General features: G+C 43.5%; 1 protein-coding gene across 1 annotated transcript in view; it reads right to left on the bottom strand.

Annotated features, from left to right (window-relative positions):
• The window catches only part of LOC125939721 (uncharacterized PE-PGRS family protein PE_PGRS46-like), a 129,569-nt gene that overhangs the window by 45,916 nt on the left and 56,693 nt on the right, over nt 1–26,960 (bottom strand). The window contains exons 9-20 of the mRNA XM_049670966.1: nt 19,052–19,123; nt 18,364–18,426; nt 17,780–17,842; nt 16,561–16,608; nt 14,462–14,530; nt 12,855–12,905; nt 11,882–11,929; nt 8,094–8,165; nt 7,423–7,485; nt 3,145–3,216; nt 2,482–2,544; nt 708–770 (exon numbers count right to left, since the gene is read on the bottom strand). Coding sequence (XP_049526923.1) covers nt 708–770; nt 2,482–2,544; nt 3,145–3,216; nt 7,423–7,485; nt 8,094–8,165; nt 11,882–11,929; nt 12,855–12,905; nt 14,462–14,530; nt 16,561–16,608; nt 17,780–17,842; nt 18,364–18,426; nt 19,052–19,123 — 747 coding nt within the window. The remainder of the gene's footprint in view (nt 1–707; nt 771–2,481; nt 2,545–3,144; nt 3,217–7,422; nt 7,486–8,093; nt 8,166–11,881; nt 11,930–12,854; nt 12,906–14,461; nt 14,531–16,560; nt 16,609–17,779; nt 17,843–18,363; nt 18,427–19,051; nt 19,124–26,960) is intronic.

Raw genomic sequence — 26,960 nt, 5'->3', positions numbered from 1 at the left:
TGAGCAACACAGTTAGGGCGAGTAATAAATAGAACATACTTCCCATGCCCAAACAACACAGAATATTGGCCGTGTCTATATGGGTTCATATTACATGCGCGTGAGGACCATCCACCTCCTCCCCTGAATCACGTCTATTGCAGAATCATGAAGATTCTGAAACAGACGTGACGTTTGCTTACATGATCATAAATATTATTGTCTTGCTACATAAACCCATTGTTGTATGTTTTTTAACCGTTCTCCAGCTAACCTGGATTCTTGTGTAGTCCATGATCGAATTGTTAAAGAATCGAGCTGCTATGCAGAGGGAACGGGGTTCGAAACCAACCATCGGATCAAGTTGAGTCATTGAATATGTCGCAATATTTACATATGTTTCTCTTCAACGAACCTCTTTCCCGCATACATGGGTCACCTTAGATGCGTGACTGGGTTTGTAGCGCTGTTCATTGAAACTCTTTGACGCCAACTTGGAGCACTAAGTGTGTGCGAATTGGTGTCTTCGGTTCTTCAGTGACTCTTATTGATGCCAACTTCGGTCACTGGGCATGTTTCAGTAGGTGTGTGCCGATTGTGGGACCATGAATTCCTTGCTATAAAAAAGTGCGAGGTTAGAAGTCATGGCGGAGTGTGAATTTTAGTTTGTACATCCTTTCTAAGTGAACAAAATTTTCTACGTGTATTCATGCAAACAATCCACTTACCTGCACCACCAATAACACCCAACCCTGGTCCAACAGCGCTGCCAGAACCCCCGGCGCCAATACCTTAACAGAAGAAACAAAAGCTTCAATGAATTCATGTGAAATACACCATCGAATTATGTTGAGTGTGCAGCCACTCAATATGAACAAAAAAGTTGTTTTAGTCGCGAAAATACGATGATCACATAAAAACAAGTCTACTAACCTTACTCTTAAGTTAATCATCGCATATATACGAGGACGCAAAAAACACATATACACCGGACGAGCAATGTTTCTGCGTCTTATCCACCTCTCCAATAGTGAGATACGACAGCCATAACGTAAAACTAATCATATCTGTTTAAGTCCAAATTCTCCATTAGCCCTCCATCACAGGTCAGAATGGTTCGTGTCGAGCTCACATGGAAGTGGTGCCCGCCCATATCTAATGCACCCGAATCATTCTATCCTGTTACGGAAGACTAATGGCATACTTGAAGTAAAAACTGATTGCAATCATCATCGTCATCATCAGCCTATATTTATGTCCACTGCAGTACCAAGGCGTCACCCTGTGATCTCAAATTACCTCCCGTCTTGCGCTAGCTGATTCCAACTTGCGCCTGCAAATTTCCTAACTTCGTCACCCCACCTAGTTTTCTGTCGTCCTCGACTGCGCTTCCCTTCTCTTGGTATCCATTCTGCGACTCTAATGATCCATCGGTTATCCATCCTACGCATTAAATGGCCTGCCCAGCTCCATGTTTTCCGCTTGATGTGAACTAGAATATTGGCTATCCCCGTTTGTTCTCCGATCCACACCACTCTCTTCCTGTGTCTTAACGTTAGGCCTAACATTTTCCGTTCCATCGCTCTTTGTGCGGTCCTTAACTTGTTCTCGAGCTTCTTCGTTAACATCCAAGTTTCTGCCCAATATGTAGCACCGGTAGAATGCAATGATTGTACACTTTTCTTTTCAATGACAGTGGTAAGCTCCCAGTCAGGATTTGGCAATGCCTGCCATATGCACTCCTCCCCAATTTTATTCTCTGTATATTTCTTTCTCATGATCAGGGTCCCCTGTGAGTAATTGACCTAGATAAGAGTACTCATTTAGAGACTCTAGAGGCCGACTGGCGAACCTGAATTCTGGTTTCCTTGCCTATTTAAGATTATATTTGTCTTCGGCATATATTATCTTCAACCCCAGTATCTCGGTTAATGTCCTCAATAATTTGGTACGTGTAATTCGTCTCCATTGTTGTTGAACTGGACAATGTTATCAGCAAACCGAAGGGTGCTGAGATATTCGCCGTTGATTTTCACTCCTAAGCCTTCCCAGTCTGAGAGCTTGAATACTTCTAAGCATGCAATGAATAGCATTGGAGATATTGTGTCTCCTTGCCTGACACCTTTCTTGATAGGTGTCTTTCGACTTTTCTTGTGAAGAACCAAGGTTACTGTGCAATCCTTGTAGATATTTGCTAATATATTCCCGTATGCCTCCTGTACTCCTTCATTACGCAATGCCTCTATGACTGCTGGTATCTCTACTGCATCAAATGCCTTTTCATAATCTATGAAAGCCATATAGAGAGGTTGCTTGTACTCCGCAGATTTCTCTATTACCTGATTGATGACATGGATATGATCCATTGTAGCATATCCCTTCCTGAATCCAAACACAGTGAACTAGCTTTACCTTATTCCGGCCTAGGTATATTTAATACCTGCATTCACTTGAAACATGTAATCATTGTTTGCATATTTAAAGCGGCGCTAGATCACTCACCTACGCCACCAGAAACACGGGACCCTGATCCACCAGCACCGCGGGAACCTCCGGCGCCAAAACCTTAATAGCAATAAAAAGAGAGCTGTAATGTATTTATCTGAAATATTCCATGAAATATATGTTGAGTGTACCGACACAACAGGAAGGAAAAAGTGGAAATACAGTGATCATTCAAAAACAGCTCTACTAAGTTAACCAGCGCATATAAAGGCGGACGCAAGAAACACATATAAACAAGACCAGCACTGTTCCAGTATATGTGTGTTTCTTGGATCCTCGATTATTGTATTCGTTAAATTACCAGTATGTAGCACACCAACTGGCCCAAACTGAAATTAACCTCAGCCAAACTACTAAGCTTGATCATGACTTACGAAATGAAGCGACAGACGCAGAGAGATTGGTGATTCCTCATGAGAGGTATACAAGAATCTGCTGAGGCACTTCTTGAGGAGGTGCGTTGTGGCACGGACAAAACGACGGCGGGCTTAGGGTGACAAACGATGCGAAAGAAAATGAGGTTTTGGTATGTTCAGTAAGGGTGCTTGTTGTAATCATTGGCTACGAGCTTTCAGTTACACATAGGTGCGTAACTTTCGGAGTAATATAAGAACGTGCTAGCAACATGGGCTATTATAAAGGTGCGGCACCCGCACTCACCAGGACCACCCGACAATGATCCGCCAACGCCACCAGCACCACCAGTAGCGCCGAGGCCACCAACGCCAAGACCTGATTAAGGAAGAAAAAACAAACGAAAAAAAATTAAAAGTTAAAAAAGCAATCCAGCGAAAAGAAAAAAAAATTAAACGCCATTCTACTGCTGTGAAGGTGGATTACCATTGAAGCGGTTTAACAGACGACATAGAGGTGACACATAATTTCGATCAAAGGCAGAAGCAAATTTTATTTCTCTTGAGCGGTGGCAGCGGTCATTTCGAAGGAAAAGACATATGCACACGTACTTTTATTTTGATTGGCGCTCCTGTTCGGCGGCATAGATTCGCGTGGAGGACTACCGCTACCTCGGGGAGCCGGAGCAAATTAGAAACACGTGACAGGACCACCACGCCGGGAGAGCGAAAGGAAACTAGGCAGGTAAGCGCCTAGAACGACGACAAATGGATGGCGGTGCAAGCATACACATGGCCGACGCGGATCGCACTGCAGGCAAATCTCTCCCATAACGTACGCTAATATAAATGGCTTCTCAGGAGGTGTGCGGGAGCTAGTTGGTTGGAGAATATCGATTCAAAGGCAGCCCTCTTGATGAGACAAAGAAAATTAAAACAAAATAAAACGCACGATCGCGGATCGTGTGTGCGCATGCTTCAATGTTCCTCTTTGCCTCATCAATTGCGGCCCGTGCACCACAAGACCCCATGATTCATCATTATTACCATAATTACCACCATTATCATCGTCATCATTATCAAGTGGGCTGCCTATGAGTCGAAAAATTCTTGCTTTTTTCCACACCTCAGGACACCTTAAAGTACAAAAAAGTCAGAATAGCGCACGATCTTGCCGCTAACGGAGAAATATATTAAAATGACACACAAGCAATACCAGTATGTAACATAAACTTTGGTCGTTTCGATAGCAATTGATACACATGTGAAAGCCGGCTATGGACGCTGCTGAGGAAGTGGATTTTACGAAGTGGATGTGTTGACAAATTGAAGTAACAAAAAATATATTTCAGTTTCCCATGTTTTCGGATACTGTTCTACCTCGTTTTATAATATGGTCTGTCAGCGCATCTACGAATGCTTGCTCTTAAAGCATCATTTAAGCATTCACTGCTGGTATGCTTCATTTCTTGCTAATAGGCTCAATTTTTTCTCTTCAATTTCGGACCCCGGTTGCGCAAAACACGTTTCCCTTCAGCGATAGCTGACTGGCTTCTTTTGTTCTGCAGTACGCACTCTTTTGAAGTCTTTCTGGCGCATTTATTAAGAACGTGACTATTCCGTGGTCATTTCGTCATTATTATACAATTTTATTTACTGTCTTCTTTTCACTAGAAAAGTTCATTTTATTATTGACATACTATAACAATACAAGTATAACTACCGATCTAATACTCCAGTGGCTCTCGATAAGCCCACAAATCAAGTTCGAACCTTCTTACAACAGGTATGGCGTGAATATTGCCTAGTAAATGTGAACAGGTGATAATGAATGAGCTCAACAAAACAGCAAAATGATTCTATGAGCTTAAAGTAGAAAACAAGCGTGATCAATAACCAAGTCTATGCCTTAGTGGCGACCCCCATGTGCGCCGCTTGCTTAACGTTAACAAAAAAATAACAGCTTCATTTGCAGCAACGTTGTGGATTGACCAAATTGGTACATATTGATTAGCTTAATGAACCGGTGCTAGGAAAGTACAATACGTGGCGTAGATGCCAAGCCGCTGGGGTTTCTTTCCTTGGTCTTGTGTGCTGTGCGATTCTAATTTTCCCACATTTAAGATAACAGTGTTAAATTTATTTGAGTGTATGAGCCAAAGTTGCGCGAGAAATGCAGAGCTCAAATTTTTATTTAGCATTCATTGAAACCACGCGCCCATGTTCACGCACATTTATGGGCTAAGTATGTTTGCATGTATATATCTAACCATTTTCCCGCCAACCTAGGTATGTGCGTAGTCCATGGCACACTGGTTAGAGCATCGGGCTGCCATGCTAATTAACATGGTTCTAAACCAACCATTAGAGTATGTTGAGTCACTCAGTATGTGGTAATGTGCCACTGTTCAACGAACCACTTTCACGCAAGCATGGGTCACTGTAGATGAGGGACTGGGTTGGTACCACTGTTCATTGAAACTCTTTGACGCCATCTTGGAGCACTAAGTCTGTGCGAATTGGTGTCTTCTGTTCTTCCGTGAACCTCTCTGATGCCAACTTCGGTCACTAGGTATGTTCAGTAGCTGTGTGCCACTTGTGGGACCTTGAATTTCTTGCTACTAGAACGTGTGTGGCTATAGAGGTTATGGTGAAGTGTGAATTTCAGTTTTTACACCATTTATAAGCGAGCAAATGTTCTACAGTGCAGCTTGAAGAAACACCCTGCCCCCTATGGTCACAAGACATGGGCAACGCGGAGCTGCCGCGTGTTTTTGACAATATAAAAATACACAATTTCCAAGAATGCATGAGAAGTACTAAGTGAAAAGTGAGCAATTGCGCGTAGATCAGTTACGCAACGTTTCACACATCACAGAAGGAAAAAATATATATATACACACATATATATAATGTAAATGCATACAAGAAGTTGTACACTGAACTAATCTCCACTCCCCAAATAGCTGACCGTATAAACATGAATGTTAGTCCTGCTGATTAAGTCGAGAAAATTCGGATGGAGTAAGTGCACATATATCAATTCCAGATTTGCTGTAAGCATTTAAAAGCCTTGGTAAGTTGTTTTTTAGCATTTGTGAGCTGTAATTAGTTCTGAAACGGTGCACTGCCCAGGGTTCTGTGTTTCTTGTGAAACGTGAGGGGACGCGTTCTTCTAAACAAGATAATTTAACAAGGGATAGATCATTTTTCCTGTTCATGTGATAGAACTTCTGCAAAAGTCGACGCCTATAAGTTTCGTGCACTGTGATAATTTTAAACTTGTCAAATAAGTGTTTGGTGTGTGCATCGTACCGAACATTTGCGAGGACGCGTACTATCCTTTTCTGTAATAAAAATAATTTGTTTAAATTCGTATCAATTGTAGTGCCCCATACGAGGTGACAATGATTGATATGAGAAGCGAATAAGGCGTTATATAAGAGTACTTTAACTGATGTAGGAAGAAGGTATCGGTTACGGCTTATTATACCTGTTATCTGACTCAGTTTTTGCTTTAGAAAGTTTACATGGTCATTCCATAGAGTGATGAAGAAAAATGGATGCCTAGGATTTTGATGCTTTCTACAACTTCAATCTGAGCATTATTATACGCAATTCCATGTAGTAAAGGGGAGGTGCTTCCTTTGGGACGGAAAATTATAGCTTTAGTTTTGGTTGAATTGACACATAAACAGTTTTGCTTTGACCATGTGCTAAGATTCAGGAGCACTTCATTTGATATTGTGATAAGCTCGGTGTAAGAACGTGACGTTAGAAATATGCTGGTGTCGTCTGCGTAAATTATAAATTTTGCGTTGAAATAAATATTTACAATATCGTTAACGTAGAGATTAAAAAGCAAAGGACCCAGAATGCTGCCTTGAGGTACTCCAGAAAGTATAAATCTTTCTTGGGACCGGAAGTTATTTATCTGTACATATTGGCGTCTATTTTGAATGTTCTACGAAAATTCATGCCAAAACTAATCCAACTCACCATGTACCACCGGAAACACCCAACCCCGATCCGACAGCGCTGCCAGAACCCCCGGCGCCAACACCTTAATAGAACAAACAAAAGCTGTAATGAATTCATGTGAAATATACCGTGAAATACATGTTGAGTGGGTAGCGACTCAACATGAACAGAAAAGTGGTATTGGTCGCGAAAGTACGGTGATCACATAAAAACGACTCTACTGATCTTACTGTTAAGTTAACCACCGCGTATATACGACGAAGCAACAAACACTTATTCAGAGGACCAGCACCATTCCTGCGTTATATCCACCTCTCTAATAATGAGCTAGTGCAGGTATAACGTAAAACTAATCCTGCATTGAATCCAAATCCGCCATTAGCCCTCCATCATAGGTCAGAATGGTTCGGGTCGAGCCATATGGGAGTGGCGCCCGCCCATTTCGGATGGACCTGAACCATTCTGCCCTAGTGGCATATTTGAAAGAAAGAACATATTTGAACATATTTACTCTGTACGAGCCTAGGTTGATTTAGCATCTTTAACATCAGTTCTAACATGCAATCATTGTTGGAATATTTAAAACGACGCAAGATTCACTCACCTGCGCCACCAGAAACTCGAGGCCCTGATCCAACAGCGTCGCCAGAACCCCCGGCGACAAAACCTTAATAGCAAAAAAAAATGATGTAATGAATTCATGTGAAATATACCATGAAATATACCAGACACCACAGAAACGGACAAGTGGAAATACGGTGATCATTTAAAAACAAGTACTAAGCTTACAGCAAATTTACCCAGCGCATATAAAGGCGGACGCAAGAAACACATATAAACACGACCAGCACTGTTCCCGTGTATATGTGTTTCTTGGTCCTCGTTTATTGTATTCGTTAAATTACCAGTATGTAGCGCCAACTGGCCCAAACTGAAGTTCTCTCAGCCAAACTACTAAGCTTGATCATCACTTACGAAATTAAGCGACAGAAGCAGGGAGATTAGTGATTGCTCTTCAGAGCTACGAGAATCTGCTAAGGCGCTTCTTGAAGACGTGCATTGTGACACGGAAAAAACCACGACAGTGCTTAGGGTGACGAACGATGAGACTGACAATAATATTTTGGTATGTTAGGTCGTGATGCTAAATTTAATCAATGGGTAGGAGCGTTTACTTGCGTATAGGTGCGTAAATTTCGGAGTAACATTCATAAGAACATGACAGCAACGTGCGCTTTTATGTGTATGTGTTTAATGTGTAGCACATGCACTCACCTAAACCACCTCCAGTACCCGAAAGTGATCCTCTAAGGCCGCCAGCACCGCCGAGCCCAGCACTGCCATGACCTAATGAAGAAAAAAAAAACAAGAAATAAATAAAGAAAAAGGAGATATCCTGCAACGTAGCTAACATAGATGCTTGCTCAGACAGTGTTGGTGAGCTAATTGGTCGGAGATTATCGATAAAAGGGCAGCCCAATTGATGAGACAAAGATGAAAATTAAATTGAGATAAAACCAACACACGATCACAGATCATGCGTGTGCATGTTTTAATGTTCGTCTGTCTCGTCAAGAGCGGTCTTACGCCACAAGACCCTTACGGTATCATCGTCATTGTCATCATCATCATCATCATCATCATCATCATCATCGTCATCATCAAGTACGCTGCTTTGGAATCGATCAATTCTTGCTCTTTACCAGTCATTACCCGTTTTCTGGTAGAAAAAGTGAGAGTCGCACGAACTTATCGTTTGCGGTGAAATATAATGAACCGGTACACCAGCAAACGGTGACCAGCAGCGACAAAGTCGGTATCCGAATCTTTGGTCGTGTGGACAACACTTGATACGCATGCGAACGGCGGCTAGGGTTTTCCGTGATGAAGAAGATCCTACCAAGTGCGTGCATTGAAAAGTCAGAAAAAATTATTTCAATTTCTTAGCTTTTGGATACTGTGATGTTATAACTTGTTTTGTGTTACGGTCTTTGAGCGCATATACGATTACTTGTTCTTAATGCATCATTTATTTCTTAAAAGTAGTTGCCTTCGTTTACACGAAAAGGCGGCGTGTAGGCTCGAAAAATAGCACGCCTAGTTTAAGAATTTGAGACATTGTTCCCACAAAAAGAAAACTTGTTTTTGAGAAACGAAAAAATAAATGCTAAGAACAGCTCTTGATGCAGTCGGATGCTTACCACTTTTGCTATTGCAGTATTTTATCAGTGTCGATACGGCTATTTTATTGCAATTGCGTCGTTCTATTTGTTTTAATTACGCCGCTTTCATCAGTGCTTTATGGTTTCAGCAGTGTAACATAGACGAGCTTCAATTAGTACTGCATTCGGCATTTCTTCGTGGACCTTAACTTTTCCCTTGAGAAGTGCTTTGTCCTGGCCTCTAGAAGGTCTGTGTGGCCGTGCATTTCCCGCCGTCACAATTTTGTGCCCAAATTTGAATATCTGTGTTTGAACTTTTGGCTGCGTTTATATGGATTATAAATTTAGAAATTTTCGTGCTGTAATGAAAAAGCCTGCAGATCCCACGCCCTGTGGGAATCCATGTTATGCGAAGCAGTGTGCGGGGAGCCCATGAAGTTAACGAAACGACCATGAGCGCTCCAAGGCGTAGGCAGCTGTTTCATGACCTACATGACACACATGCCATGACATTCATGTCATGAGTCCTCAGGAGTCCCTTTAACTACGCCTAAGAGACCTTAAGGCGAAAGCCTTAGTCATGCTCATGACAATGACTGCGACCATTAACCTTAAGCCTTTTCCTTCACTTACTACTACATCCGAAACCATTCCTTTGGTTTTTGAGTGTTAATGTTTTTTCGCTGAGTAATTTTCATATTTGCGGTGTCATGCTCATGACTTTGACTTCTGCCATCATCCTTTAGTGTTTTCTTTCACACAGTACCCCCGTCTGAACCCATTTCAGTGGTTTTTGAGTGTTAATGTTTTTTGGCTGGGTCATTGTGACTATAGGCGGCTGTTTTATGACCTATATGACACGCATGTCATGACATTCATGTCATGACCTATAATTTATGTTCTTCATACAATGTTGTCATACTATGCCAATTTTGGTACTTACCAAGTTAACGAAACGGCCATGAAAGCACCAAGACGTAGGGAGCTGTTTCATGACTTACATGACATGCAACTTGTACACTAGAGGCGCGTATGCGCTACGACCGCCGTATATATCGCCGTATCGAGGCACGTGTATAGAGAGTTAGCAAGTGTGTGCTTAGATGCGGAGAGCAATAATTAGCTGCAAAAGCGTCGATTCCAAATCGCGCCCCAGTTACCGGTATGAGTCCGGCCTAGCTGTTGCTCTATTTTGTTCCGCGCCGTGTAAGAAGATGTAGATTGCGCCCTGAAGGTCCAGCCAGTTGCCTTTGACGGAGTCAGGGCATCGTCCTGGATTACACTGCTGGCATTAGCATTGTACGCACACACATTAACGCTCTTGCTAAACAGCTGTGTGCTTACCACACCACCTGTGCGGAAAGTGATCCGACCTGAAAGGACATTAAACGTTCATCCCAACATAGCACTGGGAAAGTTCAAAGGTATCATAGTTTTCCGTCTGTGTTCCTTTGTGCAGTATCGAGGGGCGACGCTGGTGACGCCATTGTCGACGTTCCTCCTAGCACTAGAATTGATGCACGCTTTGTTCCCTCTAGTTATTTTGCGCCATGTTATTGTCTATGCAGTTTTATGGTTACATCTTTGGATAGATCACCTAAGCAATGAAATTTTAGGGCATGTACACTCAGATCCTCCCGCCGGCCTGCGGCGGGACTGCTCATAGTTAGGGCCCGAGGCCGGGTGTTGTCATGCAGACGAGGGCCCGGGCTGGCGGAAGAATGTTCATTAAACACAAAATGTCTTCCACCCGACCTTGACAGAAAACTACAAATGCGTAAGCTCTCTCATTTAGCTTCGTGCAATGATCGGCCGGATTAAAGGTTTCTTTCTAACTTTGACTATTGGATGTGAGCGTGTTTTAACGTAAGGTGTACATACTTCTGTGTCCTCTGTAATGGAGATATATTCATCAGCGAGCAAAGGTCTTTTTAATTTGGAATCTCCAAATATATTTCACGGTCATCCTCCCCCTCCCCCCCCATTCATGATTACGTCAATGTCCTCTAACTTTTGACCTGCACGTATGTGATGAAGTAGGGGCTCTGCTGCAGGTAATGATTTCTGTACTTTTGAAAATCACACGTTTCGCCTCTCATATTCATCATTTGTCTCCTAGGTTCAAGCCTACGGCTACCTATGCTCCTTTTTTTATCAGTGGTAGGTTGTACAATATATATCCCACATTGATGGAGCTTATGGTGGTGCCATACGCTGTAGCGCGAACCACGAATGACTGGTGAAGGCTCACTTCTTTTAAAGTTAGCACTTTTTCAACGTCTTTTAGGCACAGCTGAAAGCCGAGGCACAGCACCCTTTCTAAAAAATTACAGTTTTTTCTCCCTCTTGGAAATATGTTACGAACCCCTGCGCTGCAGCTCAGAACTATGGCGACCTGCTAGTGCGCACGAGGTCCCGGGTATGATTCTTGGCCTCGGCGACCACACTCCCACGGAAGCAGAATGCAAAAAAAAAAAACGCTTGTGTACATAGATTTAGGCGCGCCTTAGGAAGTACAAAACACGCGTTAACAATAACCAGGTCTGCGCCTTAGTTGTAACCGCCATGTGCGCCGCTTGTTTTATGTTCAGAAAAAAAAAATAAAAGGTTCACTTGCAGCAACGCTGCGGATTGACCAAATTGGTACATATTTATTAGCTTAATGAACCGGCGCAAGGAAAGTACAACACGCGGCGTACATGCCACACCGCTGTGGTCTTCGTCCTTGGTCGTGTGTGCCGTGCGATTCAAATTTTCTGATATCTGAATAATTAGTGGTAAAATTGTCTGAGTGTATGAGTTAAAATTTCTACGACAGATGACGAGCTAAAATTTCAGAATTGTGTTAATTAAATCACGCGTCCATGTTCCGTTTCTCTACGCGGCGGTGGCCTCACTCACCTGAGCTAATCGAAGGACCTAAAACTCCTCCAGCAGGGCCACTATAGCCTGAAGAAGAAAAACAAAATAGTTGGTATGTTGTGCATATTCAAATTATAAATGCTTGAAGGTAAAGTCTCGTTAGGAGGACTCAAGCGCCATGGAAGATGGAGTATTTAAAGAAATAGTTACCACAAAGAACCCTAATATGCGGGCGTGTGAGTTGTAAAATCAATACACAGGATAGTGGGCTGCAGCAAGAAGGCTCGAGATGAAAGAGAACAAAAGAGACCTGATCAGTTTGATGAAGGGACACTGCATCTGCAAAACCTGTGGCATACAGACTTAAAGAACGATAAAAAGATATTTTAATTTTGCTGTACGAAAAAAAAATGGCGTTTTAATTCATCTCAGAGCAGATCCTTCAATTTACCGTGGCGTAATTATGCGCATCAGTTTATAGCTTTAGTATTCGGTTTCTCTGAGCAGCGGCCACCTGACTCATGTGAGCCACTCGAGGATCCTAAGACTCCTCCTGCAGAGGCAACATCTCCTAGCACCAAAGACGAGAACTGCTTGTTAGTTGCATGTATTCCACACGTTGGAGTACGTTCGTTCATGAGTATGAGAGCCCTCGATCTGCATTAAGATGTTAGAGCGATTGCAGTGATACTTTTATTCTGGAGCAATAACAAGCGGGTAGGTGAAGGATCGAAACAAAAATTGGAAGAGTGGCTTTAGCGCTTGTTTCATAGCAGAAGTGGCGGTGTTGTCTGAAAACGTTCGGCACTGACTGCGTCTGACTAAAAAAAAAAACACACACAAACACACCGCGGTCACAGGTGGGTAAACGGTAACAAAAAAGGCGTGAGTTTTTTTCGCTTCTAATTTTTATTGGGCTGAAGTTCATTTGATAAGGCGAGCTAATTACGAGCAAATTGAAGCTAGGTTCATTAAAGCGATGTAAAAATGGTTCGAACATAGTTACACTCACCAGAGCCCGAAGCACCCGGCAGTGTTCCATGGCCGCCAGCGATACCTCCAGCTGAATTGAAAACAACAAAAGGAATAGTTGAATCCTCAGCCAAAATTGGTTACCACAGAAGCTGCTGGCCACCGAGTGCCAAAGAAGCAGTGAAATAGTCACGAATGAGATTGCAATTAAGTGACGTTGAATTGTGTAATACCCATGGAAGAACCGTGCCTTTCGGTGTATCTAGACAAGAGACGCGCATTGGATTTCGATGACAAGCGCGGTCCGCAAACCTCAGCTCATGCGATGGTGTAACGCGACAAATTGGTACCTTGGACCACAGCATCTTAACCTTCAGAGGCCACAAAGATCTCGAGCCACAGCCCGCGATCCGCGCCTTGGCTCCGCGAGATCGAAGGCCTTTAGCAAAGACAGTCAAAGTACGTGAACGGGCGAAAGAGGCAAAGAAAACTATTCTCTTTAAAGCAGGAAGAAGACTAAGAAATGACTTCAGTTTATTACAGGATGAGTGCTCTTCACGGCGTATATTATTTGCAGTGCGGATATTTAGGTGGCATTTGGCATTTCGGTGAGTGATTCCGTAGAGAACACAGATGGACATAGCCGCCTCCATAATGGCAGTAGAGATGGCTGTATTTAGACATCGATTTGTTTTATGTGTGCTGTTCTTTGTTGAGCCATGTCGGCGATGACGTAGTTTTCGTAAAGCGGAAGTATGTGGGATACCACGAGAAAAGCTGTTTCTGTGATAAAAGAAGGTGACCTGCTGCCAAGACAACTCGTTTTAGATGAGTATGTTGATCGCAATTTGTATTATTGCGGGGACGACGCTGGGAGGCTAAAATACCGCGTCGTAGGTTGAATCACGTGACAAGTGCTCGTCGCATCTGTCGCAGCTGGATGACGAGAACAAACCTCTGCCTTAAAAAGGCGCTTTGATATGAGATTTATTGGGGCCTTGCTCCTCTAAAACGCGTGAGTAATTACGACGTCTGCTTTGGAACGCAAGGTTGAAATATAGCAATGCTCAGAGTGGCGCACTAGTGAATTGGTGGCCACTTTCAAGCCCAGAGGGCTTGAAAGTGGCCACCAATTCTGCACCTTATGTGCAGAACGCTGCACCACGGAACGCTGCACCACATGTGCAGCGTTCCGTGTCCATGAGGGCGCCAAAAGGAGACAGATGGGTGGAACCGGTTGTGCCAATGAGTGAAACATGTGCGAAAATTATGGGCAATCAGGGCAGCTGTAGAATGAATAGTTAATTAAGCTTGATAACATCTATTGGAACGAGCTGACCGGGCTCTAAGACAATGCAAGCGGCTTTCAGGTTCTGGGCATGGACTGAAACTTGAAGGCAGAAATTAGAACTCTTTTTTCAAACTCCCGTACAAACTGGGATCATTGTATAGCACTAAGGTTTGGCATTACTGATTTAAACAATCTGTAAGGGCAATTTTTCTAAAGGAATGGTGCTGAGTTGACATGAGACTAAGCGCCATTGAAATAACCAAATTGTGCAGGTCAAAATTGAAAGCAAGGTTGATGCACTGGATTATACCGTCAACGGTGGCGAATATATGAGTATATGTGGTAGCCGCACTTACTTGAACCTGACAGACCCGGGAGCTTTGGTCTACCCCTGTTGTGGCCGCTGATAGAACCGGAGCCGAAACCTATAACCGGAAAAAGGAAAGGTTGATGGAGCTGTAAATATAGTAGTGCGAAAAAATTGTCGTTTGAAGTATAAGGTTTGATAGGGTTCACTACGGTAGACTGAAGTAAATGCGTTTTGCATGGCGTGAGTTGCAGAAAGAATCAGCAGCAAGGTGCGAATAACATTCGCATCACCATTCGTGTTTTGCGTTTTTTTTTTTCTTTTTTACGTGACCATTTGAAATCCGTAAATATTTCTTGTTTTTCAGTCAAATGTATTTTTCTGTCTTTTGTTTCTGCCAAGTAATGGGGAATTACCCAGTCAAGCTGCCGCATAGCAGCTTTTTTAGCTGGTGCTAGCAGTCTTCTTCTTGATACAAGCCAAATGCTGAAGTTGACACCGAAATTAATGCATCGTTTATTGTCGCCCTCTTCAAACAGGAAACAAGGAATGAACAGTCCAAAAGGGCACCTCATCATCTCAGCAAAATAGGTCGCTGGGAGTTCTCTTAGATGTTTATGAGTTGGGAAAGAGCAACCATGAAGAAATATGTACGGAGAGAAGCAAACGAGCGCCTGGATTATGCAACAATCCTAATATAAATGTTATATTTTTCCCGTTTCGTCAAGGCGCGACTGCCACTGCACCTTAGAACACTGCGCGGGCCCGGGTCTACCCGTAAGCCTGAGCCCTGCCAGGTCAGGACCACGGGCAGGCCCGGGCCTTGTACAGCTAAGGTCCCCAAATTATTTGCGCTTCAAAAGGTATCCAGGGACCTTAGGTAGAGCGATGTTTGGTGGGCCTCTGCCTGACCCGATTCTGAAGCTGTCGGGCATGGGCCAGGCTCACGCTTGAAGCAGCGAGCCCGGGCCTGGCCCGGCATGACCATTGTACGCACACACATTAGCGCTCTTGCTGAGCAGCCAGCTGTGTGCTTACCAGACCACCTGAGTGGAAAGCAGTCAATTGCAATCTAGCACTGAGAAACTACGAATGTTTTCTCCGTTTTCCGCCAATGTCACCTAGTGCACCATCGACTGGTAACGCCGTTGTCGACGTTCCTCCTAGCACTAGCTTTGTGAGACGCGTTGAATCGTCTAGTTGTTTTGCGACATTTTATTGTCACTTCAGTCTTATGGTAATGTCCTTGGACACGTCAACTAAGCAGTGGAATTTTCTAAGGCATGTACACTGAGCTGTTCTCGCAGGCATGAGGCGGGCTTGTTCATACTGTAGCGAGCCGAGGCCGGCTTTTAGCATGTAGGCACGGGCCCCGGCCGGATACAGGCTTGAAGTCACGTGGCCCGGCCGGGCTTGAGATTGAAGTCGCAGGTGCGAACTGCGCCCAGGCTCCTAATGGTTGGCCAAAGTTTGGCCCCGGCCGAAAAGTTCGGCCCCTGCAGTCCTCTACTGCGCCTACGTTATTAGGAGGGTTGTCGCTGCCGTGAAAAAGCGGTTGATGTTAAGACAGGAATAAAACTTAATGAAAAGTCCCGCTACATATACCGGCCAGCACAAAGTAGAAAACCAATGACTCTTGAATTGCTTGAAGCTTTTTATATTCGATGAAGTGGGAGAGAATGTATTGCTAAAGAATCTGTTCTTCAAAGAGCAAGTGCTATCGAATTGGTTTCTAGGCACTTTGAATCTTGTGTTTCATGAATATTCACCATTTTCAAATTAGTGCTGCAAAATGTCGCAACGTGGAAGAATGTTCATTAAAGAGAAAATGGTCTTCCACCCGATCGTAACAGAAAGCTACAAATGCGCCTCGTGCAAAAGTTTAAATAAGCCTCGTGCAAAAGTTTCTAACATTCAGTATTCCATTTGCGCATGTTTGGGTACAAGGTTGTGCAGGAACCTTATGTATTTAAAATTGATTTGTACGTGAGCACACATCCTGTTATCTCGATATCTCGGTATCTCTTTCGTTCCCGTTTTTCTCCTTATTCAGTTCTATTTGCGTTCAGTCTAATAAGGCACCAGTGTATCGTGAAAAACCCGTTGAAGCTTCATTCCACTTCTTATAGAGGCGGCAGCCACACTCACCTGAGCTACTTGCGGAACCAAGTCCTCCTCCAATTATGCCACCGTGACCTAAAAATGACAAAAGTAGCTTATCTGTTGGATATGATGTGCATTTTGAAGCCTATCTATTAAACTCGTTGGGTAGAACTCAAATCACATATAAGTTTCATCATTGTAAAATGATTAGGCTAAATTTCTATCACCCGTGCGCCCTGGCGATGTCTAATACCTGGGCGCCTAAACTGTAAAGAAGAGTCAACAGAATCATGAAAGATGTGGGTAGTGCTTGAAACCTACCTGAACAGCGTCCTGGGAGACGTACTGATCAAATTAAATGTTGATTTAGAATACAAGACTTTGTGTACAATAAGAAACCATGGGAGCATGATTTGAATTCCTTGTTATTAAAAAGAGTGAGGTTAGACGTTATGGGGGGAGTGAATTTCAGCTTTATACAACCTTTAATAGCGAAATAAATTTCTACATATATTCATGCAAACAAAACGTCATGCTTCGGTCTAAATAAGCGCAGATACTGCATACAGTAGAGTGACTTTCAGAACTCATTCTTCCTCCAATAGAGCCACCACGGCATTTAGCAATAAAATATAGTGTTCATCGGCTGGACCTACTTCCCATGCCTAAACATCACATAATACTGGCCGTGTCTGTATGAGCTTATATTACTAGCGCGTGAGGTCCATCACCCTCCTCCCCTTCCCCCCCTCCCCCCCCCCCCCCCCCGACCCACAGAAAGGAGCTGTGGGAATAAGGGTGAGATTGACGGCTGCAAAATTATCAAGATTCGTAAGTGCAATAACAAAATGAAAATTAGGAATTCGCTTTCTTCACTTCTAGCAAACGTGATCTCACTGATATGAAAGCAAGACAGAGTTGAAGCGCGGTTCGACACAAACAGTAATAGAAGGGGACACAATAAATGCAATGATTGACCGAGTATTACGTTCCAAGTTTACGCCAGGGACATGAAAGACGCCGTCAATGGAAGCTTGCAAGATTAATATCAATCAGCTATCAATGAGCTATCAATTGAAACTTTTTGACACCAAGTTGGAGCACTGGGTATGTTTAAGTAGGTTTGTGCCGCGTGTGGGACCTTGAAATTCTTGCTACTGGAAAGTGCGAGGTTAGAAGTTGTGGCGGAGTGTGAATTTCAGTTTTTGCATCCTTTATAAGCGAACGAATTTTCTGCGTCTCTTCATGCAAACAATCCACTCACCTGCACCACCAGAAACACCTAACCCAGATCCAACAGCGCTGCTAGAACCCCCGGCACCAATACCTTAATAAAAGAAACAAAAGTTGTATTGAATTCATGTGAAATACACCGTGAAACATATGTTCAGTGTGTAGTTACTTATCATGAACGTAAAAGTGCTTTTAGTCGCGAAAGTTTGGTGATCACATAAAAGCAAGTCTGCTAAGCTTAATGTTAAGTTAATCATTACATATATACGAGGACGCAAGAAACACAAATACACAGCACCAGCGCTGTTCCTGCGCCATATCCACCTCCCCAATGATGAGCTGGGGCAGGTATAGCGTAAAACTATTCCTATATGTTTTTAATCCAAATCCACCATGAGCCCTCCGTCATAGGTCCGAATGGTTCGGGTCCAGCCCATGTGGCAGTGGCGCCCACCTATATGGGATGGACCCGAACCATTCTGTCTTATCACGGAGGGCTAATGCCATATTTGGAATGAAAACAGATTGGAATAGTTTCACCTTATACCGGCCTAGGTAGATTTAACACCTGCATTCACTAAAACATGTAACCAATGTTGCAAACAGTTCACTCACCGGCACCACCAGAAACACCCAACCCTGATAGAACAGCGCTGCTAGAGCCACCGGCACCAAAACCTTAATAGAAGAAACAAAGCTGTAATGAATTCATGTGAAATATGCGATAAAATATAAGTTGAGTATACCGATCAGCAGGAACAGAAACGTAGTTTTAGTCACGAAAATACGGTGATCATATAAAAACAATTAGGTCTACTAAGCTTACTTCAAATTTTACCAGCGCATATAAACGCTGACGCAAGAAACACTTATAAACAAGACCAGCACTGTTCTCCTGTATATGTGTTTCTTGGGTCCTCGTTTATTGTATTCGTTAAATTACCTGTATGTAGCGCCAACTGGCCGAAACTGAAGTTCTCCTCAGCCAAACAATGAAGCTTGATCATCACTTACGAAATTAAGCGAGAGAAGCAGGGAGATTAGTGATTGCTCTTCAGAGCTACGAGAATCTGCTAAGGCGCTTCTTGAAGACGTGCATTGTGACACGGAAAAAACCACGACAGTGCTTAGGGTGACGAACGGTGAGAAAGACAATATTGTCCTGGTATGTTGGGTAATGATGCTAAATTTAACAAATGGGTAGGAGCTTTCACTTGCGTATAGGTGCGTAAATTTCGGAGTAACATTCATAAGAACATGACAGTAACGTGCGCTTTTATAAATGTGTAGCACATGCACTCACCTAAACCACCTCCAGTACCCGAAAGTGATCCTCTAAGGCCGCCAGCACCGCCGAGGCCAACAGTTCCATGACCTGATGAACGAAATAAAAAGAAATAAAGAAAAGAAAAGGAGATATCATGCAGCGCAGCTAACATAGATGCTTGCTCAGGAGGTGTTAGTGAGCTAATTGGTCGGAAATTATCGATAAAAAGGCAACCCACTTGATGAGACCAAGAATAAAATTAAAACGAACTATAACGCACACATGACTGCGTATCTTGTGTGTGCATGTTTCAATGATCGTCTTTGTCTCATCAAGTGCGGCCCTTGCGCTTCACGGCCCTATACATCATCATCATCAAGTGCGCTTCCCTTGAAAAGATCAATTCTTCCTCTTTATCGCACCTCGGGACACTTTTTAGGTAAAGAAATGTCATCAAGTCGCACGACCTTATCGTTAGCCGCGAAATACATTAAACGGGCAGACCAGCAATACTAGTAGTTACAAAATCTTTGATCTTGTCGACAACACTTGATACGCATGCGAAAGGCGGCTATGGTTGTTCCTACTGAAGTGGATCCTACCAAGTGGGTACGTTGACAAAAAAACAACAGAAAAAAATTATTTCGGTTTCCTAGTTTTTGGATTCTGTGATGTTATAGCTCGTTTCGTATTACGATCATTGAGCGCACCTACGAATCCTTGTTCTTTAAGGATCATTTATTCATTAACAGTAGTTGCTTTCGTTTACACAAATAAGAGGCACGCAGGCAGAAAAAATAGCACTACTATTTGAAGAATTTGCCTCAATTTCTTCCTACAAAAAGAAAATTCGTTATCGAGAAAGGAAAAAAAAAGAAATGCTTGGAGCAACTCTTCATACAGTCGGATGATTACAGCTTTTGCTATTACAGCATTTTATCAGTGTCGATGCGGATATTTTATTGGAACTGCGTCATTCTATCTCTTTTAATTACACGACTTTGATGATTGATTTAAGGTTTCAGCAGTGTAACATAGAGGAGCTTCCACCATAACTGCATTCGAGATTTCTTCGTGGGCCTTAACTTTTTGCTTGGTAGTTGAGAGTTTTTTGCAATGTGACTCCATCAGACAGAGGCTTCCGGGACTGGGAACGCAAAGGTAAAGTAAGTTGTGCTCATTGGAGGAGTACCATATTCACTGAGTTATCCACGCGGGTCACATGGGTCGGGATGCATTGGTATGCATGCCACTGACCAGTTTTAGGAGAAAAGTAAAGCATTCTATTCTGCACATTGTGCGATGACGAATAAGACGTACAACTGAGATACGATTGATATGGCGGAAGCAGGAAGGGAAGCGGGGTGGAAGCAGACTATTTGCAGGGAGTAGAAGAGTCAAGCACAAAATATTGAGGCACTCTAGATGAACAATCTGAAATAGACGTGACGGTTGCTGAAATAACCATAAATATTATTGTCTTGCTACACAAACCTATGGTTGTATGTTTTGAAAGTACGTATTTAACCGCTTTACCTCTAACCTGGGTCCCTGTTTAGTCCATGATTTAGTCTATGATCAACAGGGTTCGAAACCAACCATCGGATCAAGTTGAGCCACAGAGTATGCAGGCAATGTGTACATATGTGCTGCTTCTCAGCGAAAGTCTTTCACGCCAACATGGGTCAGCGTAGACGCGGGACTTGGTAGGTACCTCTGTTCATTGAAACTTATCGGCAGCAACTTGAAGCAATGGGTAGTTGCGAATCGGTGCGTGCTTGTATTCAATGAACCTCTTCGATACGACCTTGTTTCACTTGGTATGTAGCAGTAAGTGCTGTGCAGCTCTACCATGACCAACACAACCTTTGAATTTATCTGATGTTGGGCGGAATCGACCGCCACGTCACACTGGTACCCCAAGGGCAGCAACCCGACGCTCCAATGAATGCACTGCGTAGATGTTGCTCTTCGATGACCTCACGCCAACTTGGGTCTCTAAATAGTTAGTCCTGACAACTGCAGAATTTATGGCAGTGGAGATGTACTACTCGGCAGAACTTCCTTATTCGACATTATAACACATGCACTTGTCAAAGAACTTACATATTCGACATAAAAATATATGCACTTGTCAATGTATGCATTATATGATTGTCAGTGGAGTGCTTGATTACTACATGAAAACAAGTTATTAGACATTTCAAAATTACTGCCGTTGTCGCCTCGAAGCCCTCCCCGAAAATAATTCTTGGGTTTAGCCCTGACGCAAGAGAACACTAAGTGCATTTCACTCGGGCGGGGCATTCGATCTACAGAGGGCATAGCATCAGGCTGGTGATGAGAATTATGACTATTGTTTAAAGATTACCTTAATATTTTTCGTTGTCATTTCCACCTCAAAAATAACGAACTAGGACAGGTATAACGTAAAACAATTCCTATCTGTTTTTAATCCAAATACGCCATTAGCCATCCGTCATAGGCCAGAATGTTCGGGTCGAGCCCATGTGGAGAATGGGGCCCGCCCATATAAGATGGACCCGAGGCATTCTGTCCTATCACGGAGAGCTAATGACATATTTGGAATAAAAACAGATTTGGACATATTTACCTGTTTTAACCTGTAATCATTGTTGGCATATTTAAAGCGGCGCAAGATTCACTTACCTACGCCACCAGAAACACTGGATCCTAATCCACCAGCGCCGCCAGAACCCCCGCTGCCAAAACCTTCATAGGAAAAACAAAAGCTGTTGATGAATTCATGTGAAATATACCGTGTAATACATGTTGAATGTACCGACTCAACAGGAACACAAAAGTGGTTATAGTCGCGAAAATACGGTGGTCACATAAAAACAAGTCTACTAAGCTTACTGCACAGTTTAACCAGCGCATATAAACGATGACGCAAGAAACACATATACAGAGGATCAGCGCTGTTCCTGTGTATATGTGTTTCTTGTGTCCTAGTTTATTTGCACTTGTTAAATTGGCAGTATGTCACGCCACCTGGCCCAGACTGAAGTACTCCCCTGCCAAACAACTAGGCTTGATCATTACTGTCGAAATTAAGCGACAGAAGCAGGGAGTCTGGTAATAGCTCTTGAGAGGTACAAGAAGGCTGCTATGGCGCTTTTTGAGCACATGCATTGTGGTACGGAGAAAACGACGGCAAGCTTAGGGTGACTAAGGATGTGAAAGATAGTAAAGTTTTGGTAGGTTGGGTAATAATGCTAAATTCAGTCATTGGATACGAGCTTTCACTTACGTATAGGCGCGTAAATTTCAGAGTAATATTCATAAGAACGTGTAGTAGTATGTGCTTTTTTAAAGGTGTGGCACCCGAACTCACCTAAACCAACCTGAAGGGCCAGACAGTGATCCGCTAACGCCGCCACCAGCGCCAGCAAGGCCGAGGCCACCAACGCCATGACCTAATCAAGGAAAAGAAAAAGAAAAAAAAGAAAATAAAGAAAAAGGAGGTCTCCCGCAATGTCGCAATCATGAATGCTTGCTCAGGAGGTATTGGTGAGCTTGTTGATTGGAGATCATCGATTAAACGGCAGCCCAATTGATGAGTCAAAGAAGAAAATGAAAACTTAATAAAACATGATCGAGGATCGTCTGTGTGCATCTTTAAATGTTCTTATTTCTCTGATCAAGTGCGGCCCGTGCTCAACAAGACCCGATGCCTCATCATTATGGTCATCATTGTCATCATCATTATCATGATCATCATCTAGTGCGTGGCCTATGAGTCGATGAATACTTGCTCTTCACCACACCTAAGGACATTTCAAGGTAGAGAAAAGTTAGAAAGTCGCTTGATCTTTTCGCTACCGGTGAAATACATTAAAATGGCAAACAAGCAATACCAGTAGGTAACAGAAACTTTGGTCGTGTCGATAACACTTGATACGTATGCGAAAGGCGGGTATGGCCATTCCTGATGAAGTGAATTCTACGGAGTGCATGTGTTGACAAATAGAAGTAACACAAAAAATTATTCCAGTTTCCTAGTTTTTGGTTACTGTGATGTTGTACCTCGTTTTATATTATGGTCTTTGAGTGCATCTACGATTGCTTGTTCTTACAGCACCATTTATTAATTCACAGTAGCAGCGTTAATTTCCACAAATAGGTAGCTGGTAGGCACAAAAAATAACACCACTACCTGATACGTCCGGCAGTAGTACAACACTGCTGCAGCCGATTCTACGAAAGCGCACATTTAACTGAAGAAACAAGAGCAATAAATGTTCTATGAAAGCAAAAGTCAGGATTTTGGCCAAGGTGACAATGCTAGAGAAATGATAAAGGAGTTGTGAAGGACGCGAATTTCAACTTAGCAACTACAGGGAATGCACATTGTGAAGAACCATAAGTGGGTTAAAAGTTTCTCATTTTTCCATGTGCGAAGAATAGTTGGACAGCTTTCTTTCGTACACCATCTGCTGCAAATAGACAAGTGCTACATGCGATGCTGCATTTTCTGTTGAAAACTATAAAACATTTAATGCTGGGGTGCTGACATGGAAGAATACATTCCAAACTATGTATTCCCTATTCTTGTTTATAATCGTCCTCGCGTTTTGCTCTATCAAAAGAAACACCAGTGGGGCTGAAACGGGGTTTACTGGTGAAATGGAGAAACCAATAGTCGAGAGAAGACCTTCCAAACAGTGCCTTAAAATTCACCGCAGCATGAAACGACGCAACATAGGGGAACAACAGGCAGCCTTTATCAGAAAACTACGTAATGATGTTGTATTTTTTCAAGCTTAGGTTACTACGCGCTGTAAGCTCCCAGTGTTTCGCGCGATGTTCTTTGCAGAAAAGATTACAAGCGAAGCGCAGGCAATCGTGCGTCCGCGTTCAAATATTTTTCATTTAGTGACACTTCCTCTTGATGGGCGAAAAGAACTGAGCGCAAGAAGCGCTCACGTGACAGTCTCTAGCATTTTTACTTTCCCTGACTCTTCGCTTAGAACAGTGTTGGAGTATAGGAGCGCTCCTGATGACGTTTTCTGCGCCTTTCGAAATTCGAAAGTATTCCCGCTCGTATCCTTGATTTCATGCTAACAGGTAATTTTTTTGCTTCACTTTCGGACTCCGGTTGCGCTGTACACATTTACCTTCAACGATGGAGGACTGGCTTCTTTTGTTCCATAGTAGGCACTCTCTTGAAGCCTGTTTTGGCGCAGGTAGTAAGAAGGTAACTATTCCGTGGTCATTTCGTAATTTTCTAACACTTCCACGCTTTTGTTTTCATTAGAAAATTTCATTGTAGTGTGGACATATTATACCAATACAATCATAACTACCGATCTAATACGGCAGTGCCTCTTTCTTGATAAGGCCCCCCAATTGAGCTACAGCTTTCTTACAAGTATGGCGTAAATATTGCCCATGAAATGAGCACAGGTGATGATAAATGAGCTAGACAATAGGGCCAACAAATTGTTTGCACTTGAAGTAGAAAACATGCGTACTCTAATAACAAGGTCTTCGCCTTAGTTGTAACGGCCACGTGCGCCGCTTGCCTATTGTTAAGAAATAATAACAACTATATACATTTACAGCAACGTCATGGATTGACCAAACTGGTATATGTTGATTAGTCTAATGAAGCTAAGCCAATCAAGTACAACACGTGGCGTAGATACCACACCCCTGTGTTTCTGTCATTCGTCTTGTGTGTTGTGTGATTCTAATTTACTCACATCTGCAACATCAGTGTTAAAATAATATTAGTGTATGAGCTAAAATTTGCACGACAAATGAAGAGCTTAAATTTTAAAGTTGTGTTTATTAAGGCCACGCCCCCATGTTCGGTTTCTGTAAGCGGCGGCGGCCTTACTCACCTGAGCTACTCGAATGACCTGAGACTCCTCCAGCAGAGCCAGCTGAGCCTGAAGAAGAAAAACGCAACTGTTGGTATGCTGTGCATATTTCACGCATTAAAACACGAAGATAAAGACGCGTAATCAGGACTCTAGAACCGAGGAAGATGGAGTATTTCAAGAAATAGTTAACCCCTTAATGCCCTCTAATGTCCAGGTGAGTGAGTTGTAAAATTAATACACATAATTGTGGGCTGCAGCAACAATGCTCGGGATCAACGAGAACAAAATAGGCCGGGTCAGTTTCATGTAGGGACTGCATCTGCAAGAACTCTGGCATATACAGCTTAAACGAGAATGCAGAAATTCTGAGAATTCTACTAATGCGTAAGCATTGTTTTTCTTGGCTGTGAGTTCACTTTTGCTCACTTTTGCTTGCTTGCTTTTCCTAGCTTATGCGCGTCTACTTTGGGCCTTCCCGGCGGCAAGGAATGCTTAGGCTTTAGTAGACAATTGTCACATTTTCTCGCCGCATCCGGCCCATTCAACGGGATCGTGGCAATTGAGCCGGGACGCCAGGCACGAGCGCGCCTTGATCGAGCAAAGGGGGCGAGAGGGAACACGAGAAGCCGCACTAGCACGTGAGGTGTTGCGTGAGGGGAGAGTGCATCGCCGCGAAGCCATGTCACTCTCGCTGTCACTCTCGCAAGCCTGTCTTATGCGCGTGCTTCTTGTCCACGCAAGCTCTCTCCGCGTTCTGACTGCACCTCGATAAGGCCCAATGAAAACGCGCCAAGTGTCTCAACGCGCTTGCTTGGCCGCGTGCAGTTCATAACTCGAAGGATGCTCAGCAGTCTTCAATAGGAGATTGGGCCACCCCAGTATCTCAAGTTAGCTCACCACCACATTCAAGTAGGTCTACCCCCACATTTCAAGTCGGCCCCCAACCCCGCCTTTCAGCTGTGCCAACCCCAAATTTTAAGTTGGTCAACACCGAAATTGAAGTCGGCCCTTCCCCAATTGTAATATGGGCAAGCCCCACTGCCAAACTTCAATTTGCCCCACCCTGAAATTTAGGTCGGCCGACATGCAAACTTCAAGCCGGTCCACCCCTAAATTAAGTTTGCCCAACCACAAATTTGAAGTCCGCGCGTCGCCACATTTAGGTTGGCCCACCCCTGAGTTGATCCATCCATAAATTTAAAGTTGGCACACTTACAAATTTGATGTTGGCCCACCCTACTATGTATATCCATGGGTATTCTCTTTGTCATCTTTCTTTTTTGTTTAAATTGATCCTTATGGCTTATAAAGATACCAATCACCTACATTTACACTATTGCAGTGATTAAATGCCTTCACTTTGCAACTTACGCATTCTTGTGCAGATACAAAGCATTACAGTTTTTGGGGTACTCGCCAAAGAAGGTTGTTACACGAGGAGGTTGTTGGAGGCCGGAGAGGATGGTATGCCTGCAGAGAACTGAACTAAAACCGCTGGTCTCGCAGGTGGCGTGCGTTTGGGGTTTTAGAAGACTTGTCCGGTCAGCCGGTCAGCACCAGAGCAACAAAAGGACATGAGTTCTTTAAACGACTGCACGGGACGTAATTCTACTAACGACCGCAAGTGCCTACAACGTGCAGTCGTTGTAGGCGGTGGCTGGCTGTAAAGGACGAAACTGAAAAGTAAATGAGCGCTGTTGCTTGAGGTCTCTAGGCATGGCTTCTAAGACGAGGGAAAAAAGCGGGGGAGTGGTGAGGTGGCAGGAAAAAGAGGAAGCGAAAAAAAGGACACAGAGGGTGGCACGTTGAGGTTGTTGGAGGCGGGAGAGGATGGTATGCCTTCAGAGAACTGAACTGAAACCGCTGGTCTCGCAGGTGGCGTGCGTTTGGGTAGAATAGTTGTCCGGTCAGCCGGTAAGCGCCAGATAGCAACAAAAGGACATGAGGAATGAATGGCCTGAGTAGCTAAGGAGCAGTGCGTCGGGCAAGTTTTGAAGGTATTAAGATGGCAACATGGAGTCCGAGGGAAACGACAGAAGGTGGTGGGAAAGGAGTGGGTTGGCCTTTCAAGTGACGGTAACCCCAGTAGTTCG

Source organism: Dermacentor silvarum, chromosome 7 (genome assembly GCF_013339745.2).
Source record: "Dermacentor silvarum isolate Dsil-2018 chromosome 7, BIME_Dsil_1.4, whole genome shotgun sequence".
NCBI classification, from domain to species: Eukaryota; Metazoa; Arthropoda; class Arachnida; order Ixodida; family Ixodidae; genus Dermacentor; species Dermacentor silvarum.
Note: the sequence above shows the minus strand (reverse complement) of the source record. Positions and strands in the feature narration are given on the sequence as shown.